This window comes from Balearica regulorum, chromosome 2 (genome assembly GCF_011004875.1).
Source record: "Balearica regulorum gibbericeps isolate bBalReg1 chromosome 2, bBalReg1.pri, whole genome shotgun sequence".
NCBI lineage: Eukaryota > Metazoa > Chordata > Aves > Gruiformes > Gruidae > Balearica > Balearica regulorum.
In genome coordinates this window covers 24,390,346-24,399,719 of record NC_046185.1, presented here as the reverse complement: position 1 = coordinate 24,399,719, position 9,374 = coordinate 24,390,346, and the positions used below count along the sequence as shown (strand labels likewise).

The following is a 9,374-nucleotide window of genomic DNA, read 5'->3' as shown; positions in this document are numbered from 1 at the left end:
CATTTTCGAAGCAGGACTTTATGAAAAGAAACGAAAAAAAAACAGCCCGAGCGCCCGGCGTCCGGCGGCAGCCGCGGGCTGCAACGAGCGCCAGCCTTGGCTGCGCTGCCCTGCGAGGGGACACCTCCAAACCTTCCTCTGCAGACTCCTATTCCCTCTCTTTGATTAATATTTTTCTACTGACTGTACTAAAAGTAGAAAAATAATCCCGATGCAGCCGTCACTTGTGTCCTCTTCTCTTTCGCGGGCTCGAATTAACCGGCATAGACTCTACCTTGAAACATTTTCAAAACTGCTTTAAAATGCCATTTCTTGTAGCGTGTTTTTATACTTCTCAAAGCCTACCTCCAATCTTCGGTCCAGATTATACAATAAATTCCCCATACATGTGATTTAAGTAATGCACAGAACAAGATAACGTTACAGATAAAAATTCAACCCAAATTAGCTGTATGCAACCAACCGTCTTGCAGCTAACGACGAAAATGAATACAGTGCTTTAATCGAGAAATTTGTAGAGGGTCACAGAGGCCCCATTTAGCAGTAAATTCCCCGGTAATAAATCGAAACTGCTTTCGAAACTATTTGTCTGTTCCAGGTAGGGATTGTGTGCTTAGTCACCGCGCACGGGGATGCCACCGCTTCGCTTCTCCTCTCCTTTTGAGTCTGCCTTTAGGCGCCTGAATATCTGTGAAAGGGCAGAACCGACCGGCTGAAGTGTCGGTCCATCGGGCGACTCGACGCGACGGCCACGGAGCCATTCGGACGTGAGCGTTACCTTCACCTACAGGTCCCCTCGGAGACGTGGGCGCCCGCAAAACCCCCACGCTCTGGGTTTTGGGGAGTTATTTTAACTATTTAAGCAAGTCGCGCCGCGCGTAGTAGGCTGGACGGGGCACGACGGGCGGCCGAGGCGGGCGGTGTGGCACGGGGAGCGCGCAAATCCCCGCAGCCGCGGCCGGCAGCGGGGCGGGGTGCGGCGGGCTGCTCTCGGAGGGAAAAGTCACCTTAGGTGACGCGGAGGTTGGGGTGGGGGGTGGCGGGGGGGGGGGCGTCCTGCCCCTTTAAAACCCAGTTGCTACCCAAACACAAGTAAACAGTGGGGCCGGCGCGGCGGGGCGGGCCGGGGGCGGACCCGTCCCGTCCCGTCGGGGCGGAGCGGCGCGGCCCCGAGCGCGGGGCTGTGCGCGCCGCGGGGTGGGCCGGCGGCGGCGGGCGGGCGGGGACAGAGCTCCACGCCACTCACCGCTGAAATGTGATGGACCGGGCAGGGGGCGGCTCAGACTCGCGCCGAGCCTCGCCGGGGTCGAAGGCGGGGAGGCTGCGGGCGGGTGGCGGCCGTCTATGCCGGGGCGCCGGGACCGCCGCAGCCAGAGCTCCCAGCCGCCGCCCAGCCCTCCGCAACATGCCGGCCGCCGCCGGGCCCCGGCCCCGCTGAGCGCCCCCGCTGTGGATCTAATGTCTCCGTGAAGGTGCCGCGGCCGCCGCCTCGGCTTTACCCCGGGAGGACCGGCCGACTGCGGTAGGTAAGTGGCTCCCCCAGCCCGCCCTCCCCGCTGCCGTCGGCGGGAGCGGGACGGCGGGGGGCCGCGGCCGGGCCCCGGGAGGGGAACGTCCCCTTGGCGGGGAGCGCGGGGCCGCCGGGTTTACTTTCAGTTTGCAGCCCCGCGGCGTCTGGGCTGCGGGTCCCCCCCGCGCGCCGCGGGCGCGTTGGTGCGAGGCCAGGGGCGGGGGCCTCCCGGAGCGCGCGGCCGATGTCCTTCGCGCGAAGTTCCTCGCGGGGAGGAGCCGGTCCGTGCGTGGACTGTGGGGCAGACCCGCGGGTCGCGCTGGAGGAGTCCTTGGTCCGTGGAAATATACCTGGTTGAGCGGGCGGCGGCGACCGCGGGTGAGGCTGGTGGCGAGCGGAGGCGCCCCGGGGCCCACCCGCTCCCCGGGAACGACCGCGGAGCGCTCGGGACACGGCCTCGGCCCCGCCGCGGAAGGAAGCGGAGCGCCGGCAGGTCAGCAGCAGGCAGGTAGAGAGGGGCGTATTGCCGAGATACCGGGCTTAATTTAATTAAGCGCTCTGAATGGAAAGGGAAAAGGAAGTGCCAAGGTTTAAGTAACATCCGTTTTTGGTTGACTTTACTCCCGCACCTTATTAGAAGTAGCCTTAAAGTCACGCGCGAAGGCACTTTCTAGTCTTTTTTTGATAGGTTTTAACAAAGTTACTTCCGAGTACAAATAGTAATAGACGTACCGTGGTTCCAGCAACGGTGTAGTTTTAAAAGTTTCTGCGTTAAAATACGGATTGCTTGTTCGGAATAGTTTTTAGGATTCGGTTCTTTGACACGAAATGAGCGCCCTGCAGTGACATCCCCACGCATAGCCGCAAAACGCGGCTGTAAAAGTCCGAGCTCTGCCCTACAGAAATCCCATCTCTACCTCGGGCATTGCTCATAGCCGGTGGCTCCCTTCGAAATCCAGCCGCAGCGAGCCGGGATGGAGGCAGGAGCCAGCGAAAAGCGATTTTATTGCCGCTCTGTCAGTTCCTGGAGGAAAGCGAATAGGAACTCACACTACGACATCTTTAAAAATAAGTATCTATATATAACCACCCCCTTCTTCTCCCCCCCCCCCCAAAAAAAAAAAAAAAAAAAAAAGAAAGGTCGCCATATATAATAGGTCGTATCGATAACACCGTCCCCGGTCTCGATACAATCACAAACGAGAAAATTTGGGCAGCAGCGGAGGAAATCCGGGAGAGCCACGATTCAAGGAAAACGAAAACAGGGGTGGGTAACTCTGCAATTCACACCCGACCTCATTGCCGCATTTTTTCCCCGGAGGACCAATTCAGCGCGGTGCCACAAACAGGGAGGAAAGGTATTTTAGGAAAAAAAACATCGAAAATTCGCCTTCTACCCGGAGGCTGCACGGTGCCAGCGGAGCGGCCCGAACCGTGTGGCCGCGGTGAGGGCTGCGGGGCGGCAGCGGCCCGGAGGGGCAGGGACGTCGCTCCCGGAGCGCGGGCTCTGCGCTCGGACAGTTTCCTTTAGTTTTATTGTTGCTTTGGGGGGTTTGTTTTGGGATTTTTTTCGAGGGAAAGAGTGTCTTTTTTATCTGGGAAACTACGCGTTACCAGTTCCTCCACCGAAATCCCAGGAGGTGCTGGGGCACCCTCGGCCCTACCTCTTGTTTACAGGCCCGGAGAGACCCCGGCGCTTGCTTTCGCTCCGCTGGGGAAGAGACGCCGCTTTTCTGGGTCGTGGCAGCCGCTTGGCTGCTGGAAGTGAACCCGCAGAGAAAGCCAAAAAAAAAAAAAGAAAAGGAGAGGGCAGGGGTTTGCCCCCCGCGCCGATGCCCCCCTGCCCCGCGGGAGGGGAGCGTCTCCCCAGGGACGCCGAGGGGTCCCCCTGGGCGGCGGGAGAAGCGAGCCCGGCAGTTTCGGTTGAATGGGTTGAGTGAAACCCTCTGACAGTCACACACCGCTCATTAGCTCACGGCCCCGCCGCTCCGGCGGAGCTCCCGGCCGGGGGACGGCGGAGGGGGTGCGGGGGGCTCGGCCGGACGGCTCCGTCCCGCGGGGGCTGCGCTCGCTGTTCCCGGCCCTGCGGGATGGAGGGAGCCGGCTGCGGAGCAGCGCCGGGCCGGGCAGCCCTCGGCGGGCCGGGGAGGCTTCCGGGCCGGCCGCTTTCTTCGCCGCCGATGGGATCGCCCGGGCCCGGGCGGGCTGCGTGGGGCGGCCCCGGCCATCTGGAAGGGATCTCAGCGCAAAGTGGATTTATTTAAGACCTGCGGGGCGGGGGGGCTGGCTAGGAGGTGTGCGTGCGGGGCAGGAGCTCCTTCTCTCTCCCTCGGCTATCTTGATAAATGAGTTGTTGTTGAAGGAAGAAAAATAAGCACCCGAACTGGGATAAACGCGGGGTTTATCTCACCCCACTACCCCCGCCGCCTCCCAGCCCTGCCTCAGCTCTCCATGAGCACCGTGATCCTCCCGGGGAGGCCCCAGCCAGGAGGGGTCGGGGTCGGGGCCTCCGCGCCCGCGGGAGGCCGGGCGGAGGGTGGGAGCGACGCCGGGGGCCAGGTCGGCGCGGGGGGCAGGAAGGAGCCGGCCCCGGGGGGTCCCCGCGATGGCCGCGGCCCGGGCTGGGCGCTGCGGGGGGACGGCGGCGAGGAGCGGAGCGGCCACGGCTTCGTTCCGGGTGCATTTTTCCACGATACGTTTAATTTGAATCTGGAGCGCCTTCGGTTGCCTTATTTTTATTTTAATTTCAGGTGGGTGTTTCTGGGAGTGATTTTTTTTTTTTTTTTTTTTTTTTTTTTTTTTTTTTTTTTTTTTTTTTACGCTGTAGCTTCTCCGGTCGAAGTGATCGCGCCGATGGGTCGGTGCCGGTCGCCGGCCCCGGCGGAGGACGGGAACCGGAGCTGCGGCGGGGCTCTGGGGCCACGAAGGCAGCACACCGGAGCTGTGCCTGGTCCTCCCTGGCTCCGCCGCTGCGTTCGCCTCGGCTAAAGGGGGACCACGCTGCTCTCAGTAAAACTCTTTCCCCTCCTTTCTCCCTCTTTCTTCCTAGGATTTTCTCCCTGTCTCGAAAGCCCAGCAGAGGCACCAGCTACACCGCCGGCCTGCGCCCGCCCCGGGAAGATGGGAAGCAAGGCTCTGCCAGCCCCCATCCCGCTGCACCCGTCCCTCCAGCTCACCAACTACTCCTTCCTCCAGGCTGTGAACACCTTCCCCGCAGCTGTGGACCAGTTGCAAGGTCTGTATGGACTCAGCGCCGTGCAAACCATGCACATGAACCACTGGACATTGGGCTACCCCAATGTGCATGAAATCACCCGCTCCACCATCACGGAGATGGCGGCTGCCCAGGGCTTGGTGGATTCCCGCTTCCCTTTCCCCGCGCTCCCCTTCGCCACGCACCTCTTCCACCCCAAGCAAGGGGCCATCGCCCACGTCCTCCCAGCCTTGCACAAGGACAGGCCCCGCTTTGACTTTGCCAACCTGGCCGTGGCCGCCACGCAGGAGGACCCCCCCAAGGTGGGGGAGCTCGCCAAGCTGAGCCCCGGACTGGCCTCGCCCCTGTCGGGCATCAGCAAGCTGTCCCCGGACAGGAAGCCCTCCCGCGGCCGCCTGCCCTCCAAGACGAAAAAGGAGTTCATCTGCAAGTTCTGCGGCAGGCACTTCACCAAGTCCTACAACCTCCTCATCCACGAGCGGACCCACACGGACGAGCGGCCCTACACCTGCGACATCTGCCACAAGGCTTTCCGGAGGCAGGACCACCTGCGGGACCACCGGTGAGGGACCACCGCGACCGGGGCCGGGTCGTGGGGAACCGGGGTGAGGGGAGCCGCTGGAAGGGGGGGTGGGGGGGTGGGGAGGGAAGCTGAGCCGCTCCGGCAACTCTGGGCTGAGCCGGCAAAACGCCCTTTCCAACTCCGCGGCCGCGGAGGGGCCAGAGCAGCCAAAACTTCGCTCTGCGTGGGACGGACACCCGCGTTGGGGGCTTGGGGTGAAGCCCTGGGGCTGTTGTGCTTCTGAAGCGCCGTCCTGGGGGTGCGGGGAGGAGAACGGGGCGCAGGTGGGCGCTCTCCGGCTCGCCCCCCTCCACCTCCGCACCCGGCGGCCGGTGCCGAGCGATGCCCGCGGCCGCCGTGCGGAGGATTCGCGCTGCCTTTGGGGGAGAGAGGGCTCGGATCCCGCCGCCGGGGCAGATGCTGTCCCGATCTGTCACCAGAGAGGGCAATCACGCCTCGATACGAATTATTGCAAATGTTTTGAACCGATACAGGAGTTTAACCATAAATAGAATTATACGGGAGGGAGGGGGAGGAGGAGCGGGGTGGGGGCGTTTGGGGGGAGCGGGATTTGGGGGAGCGGGGCCCGGGCGCAGGTGGCCCCGCGCTCCCGGCAGCGCCGCTCACCCCTCGCGTTGCCTTCCAGGTACATCCATTCCAAAGAGAAACCCTTCAAGTGCCAGGAGTGCGGGAAGGGCTTCTGCCAGTCCAGGACCCTGGCGGTCCACAAAACCCTACACATGCAGGTGAGCCCGGCGCTCCCCGGCCTCCTCCGCGCGTGTGCCGCCGGCGTGGACCCGGCCTGGCCTGGCCCGGCCCGGCCCGGCTCGGCTCGGCTCGGCCCGCCGCGGGGCGGGGGGGGCGGCTGCCGGGGGGACGGGGCTCCGGTGCGGAGGGGAGCGAGTGGGCTCCGGCACTTGATGGCTCCGTGTCTCCCCGGGAAAGGGAAGCGGTCGGCGGTTACCTCCGCGGCCGCGGGAGTCCCGCGTAAAAACGGCGGCCGCGGGAGATGGACGTAAAGCCGGCGGGGACGCGGTTGGCGGCGAGGAGCGAGCCCCGGGTTTGGTTTTGTCCACGCCGCCGTTTCGAGGCGTTTTTCGTTGAGGGCTCCAGCCCTGCCTCGGCGGCAGCAGGCGCAGGGCGGCGGGGAAGCCCGGCTACGCGGCGCGATGCGGAGAGGTGCGGAGCGCCCTGTCCGCCCGCCGGGACAGCCGCGGCCGCCGGGCGGGCAGTGGGAGCCCCGGAGCGGGAGAACGGCGCGGCGGCCGCTTTCCCTTGCGCCCCAGGAGCGCGAAATGCCAGGAATCGAGAACTATAAAATAACCCTTTTGGGGAAGGACAGGGCGAGGTAGGCATTCTCCCGTCCGCCCGGGGCTGTTCTCGGTCGTGTTTAACCCCGATATTTCAAATTGTGCGTTGCGATAAAAAAAAAAAGTGCAGTAATACGTTAAAAACGGTAGTTTGTGAAGGATTAATCCTTTGCTTGCTTCAAATCTGAACAGGAATCTCCACACAAATGCCCCACATGTGGAAGAACCTTTAATCAAAGAAGTAATCTGAAAACTCACCTTCTTACCCATACAGACATCAAGCCCTACAACTGTGAGCAGTGCGGCAAAGTGTTCAGGCGAAACTGTGATCTACGGCGGCACAGTCTAACTCACACCCCGCGGCAGGACTTCTAGAGCAGCCAGGGACCCGCGCCCGCTCCGGCAGCTCCCACTTGCCCATTTTGCTCAAGGACTGTGTTGTAGGAGCTCACAGACACGCACACACACACACACACATACGCGGAGACACACACGCAGACTCGGGGCCAAGCTTTCCTACCACACGTCTGCGAAACTCGTTTAGAGAGTGCGGACTGCAGGATCGGGCCCCTCTCCAACCCACACCCAGGCGTAAAGCTCATGTTGTAGATACTCGCGGCTCATTTTAGAGCTCTGTACAGAACGTGGTTTTCTTCGTTTGTTTCGTATCGTCGTGTCAGATGCACATCGATAATAAATCGGGGAGGCAAACTATCTCTTAAAAGTGTATTTCAAAATAAATCCTTTTTTTTTTTCCAAATACCTCCTGCCTTGTTGTATTATTCTCTGAACATTTGGGCTTTTTTTTCCCTGCTGTGTCAATGCAATGGTAAAGCATATTGAATAAATTTCCTAGCCGGGTAATTGTACTGTCACAACAATTTTGGTGATCGCTTTTGTTTTGGCCTCTTTCACTGTCGCTGTTGTGTTACATATTGTTAAGTAAAATGAAAGTGCCGTATTTGAGAGTTTATAGCTCTATTACTTAATACTATGAATGTCTAAATATTAACTTCTGTACTTTTTTATTTTCCCCGAACATTCTTTTTAAAGAAGAGAAAGAAAGAAATACTTGCAAATAAACAGATCTTAGGAAATAATGCATAGAGCCGTTCTTACACCAAAGCGGCTTATTAGTAACTTATTTGCAATCAGCCCATATATTGTAAAAGTCATCCCTCTCGCGGAGATTGCAGCAGGCAGCCTCCTGCCAGTAGACTTTGGACACGGGCAATTCACCCGCGTAGACAGGGACTTTATCCTGCAGAAGACGATTCATTCCCGACAGCTCTGGAAGCAAACAGCCAGGCGCAAATACCGCCCCCCGCCCCGGGGCTCATCCGCGGGCCCCTGGCAGAGCGGCGGAGCTGCCCAGCTCCGGCCCGCGGCTGGGCTGGCAGCGGGGAGCGCCCCCCCCGCCCCCGCACGCGCCCGTTTCTCCCCCCGCCTCATCCGCGCCGCGCCGCGCCCGCGGGAGCCGCCCGCTGCCGAGCACAGGTCACGGCCGGGGGGGGGGGGGCGGACGGAGGGGCGCTGAAAAGAGGGGCTGTTTCCCCCCTCCCGGGAAACCCTCATCCCACCGTGGGGGCCCCCTGCCTTCTCCCTCCTTCCCTCGCCGCCCCTGTAAGCCCCCAGCCGCCCCCCCCGTCGGGGTGACTCTTGGCGGCCCGGGATGCCCACCCCATGGGCTGCACGCTCAGCGCTTGCACCCAGTACGCATGTAGGCACCGTCTCCTCCCTTGTCACCCTTGCAAGCCCCTCACCAGTGACTCTGGTCCCCTCCGGGAACGCCTGGTGCCCGCACTGAGGCATTTTCCCTGATACGTTGGAAGGTGGCTTGCACGTGCATCCCCTCTCTGCCACTCCACTGCTCTTGACACTCCCGGCACCCTCCCTGCAGTGTCTTGTGTTGTTTGGGGCCCCGAAAGTTGTTCTTTCCCAGGCTGGAGGGCACCCATCCTGCCCTATTCCTCTCCCAAACTAAGGACCAGGTTAGAATGGCAGGGAGAAATCTTTCCCCCTTGCTCAGGGAACCTTGTTTGGTAGGGAGTGATTTCCCTTGCACCCAGCCCAGTGCTACCCACCTAGCAGGATGCCAGGGTTTGGGGATGGTCCGTCCACGGGGGAGGTCACAGGTCCCAGCAGGCCCATGAGGAGCAGATGCTGACAGGATTTGCGTGGCTGCAGCATCCCCAACCCTTGCTGGTCCTGTGGCAGGGAACCATACTGCCTGAACCCTGTTAATCAGTAGCAAGTCAAAACCAGCAGCACCTGGGCTGCAGTCAGGCCAGCGGTGCCTAAAGGGCTGCATTACTGCCTGTGGCTGCTTGTTATCACTGTCTGCTGCCTCTGTAGACAACTACTGTGTCCACCCCGGGCCCAGGGGCAGGGACGCCCGAACCAGCCCCGCTCTGCCCCAGCCCACTGATGGGGCAGACATGGCAGCCTCAAACTCAGCCAAAAGGTCTTAGGCGGTCAAGGCCTATCTCTCCATCTGCTCCTGTCCAGCCAGACATGGAAGGAAAAAAGAGTTTCTGCAGTCAGAAATACTGGTCTGCTGGCTGAAGAACAGCCTCCCTAGTAAAAGTTTATTTAAGGGCCATCTGCTTTCTTCCTCTTTGCCCTCTGTGACTTGCATCCCTTCCCTCGCTGGGGTGCTGCACCCCTGGGACTGCTTTCCTCCCTCTCATGCTGTCAGCCCCTGTCCTCCCTCTCCAAACTGCTCCTCTCTCCACACTGCTCCTCTCAAAACCTCTCTCCATGGGCATCTCTCGCTCT

At 61.1% G+C, this 9,374-nt stretch overlaps 1 protein-coding gene across 5 annotated transcripts; it reads left to right on the top strand.

Moving 5' to 3' along the window:
* The first annotated feature begins 1,198 nt into the window (after positions 1-1,198).
* OSR2 (odd-skipped related transciption factor 2) lies at positions 1,199-7,356 on the top strand. Of its 5 annotated transcripts, none has more exons than XM_075743630.1 (4): positions 1,199-1,522; positions 4,560-5,286; positions 5,933-6,032; positions 6,789-7,356. In XM_075743630.1, the coding sequence occupies exons 2-4, from the start codon at positions 4,631-4,633 to the stop codon at positions 6,969-6,971; spliced, it is 939 nt and encodes a 312-aa protein (XP_075599745.1). In that variant the 5' UTR covers positions 1,199-1,522; positions 4,560-4,630; the 3' UTR covers positions 6,972-7,356. The 5 variants fall into 5 exon arrangements, with proteins under 5 accessions (XP_075599745.1, XP_075599748.1, XP_075599744.1 ...); XM_075743633.1 differs by having other exon boundaries at positions 1,199-1,526; positions 6,871-7,356; XM_075743629.1 differs by having other exon boundaries at positions 1,199-1,526.
* Positions 7,357-9,374: the final 2,018 nt, after the last annotated feature.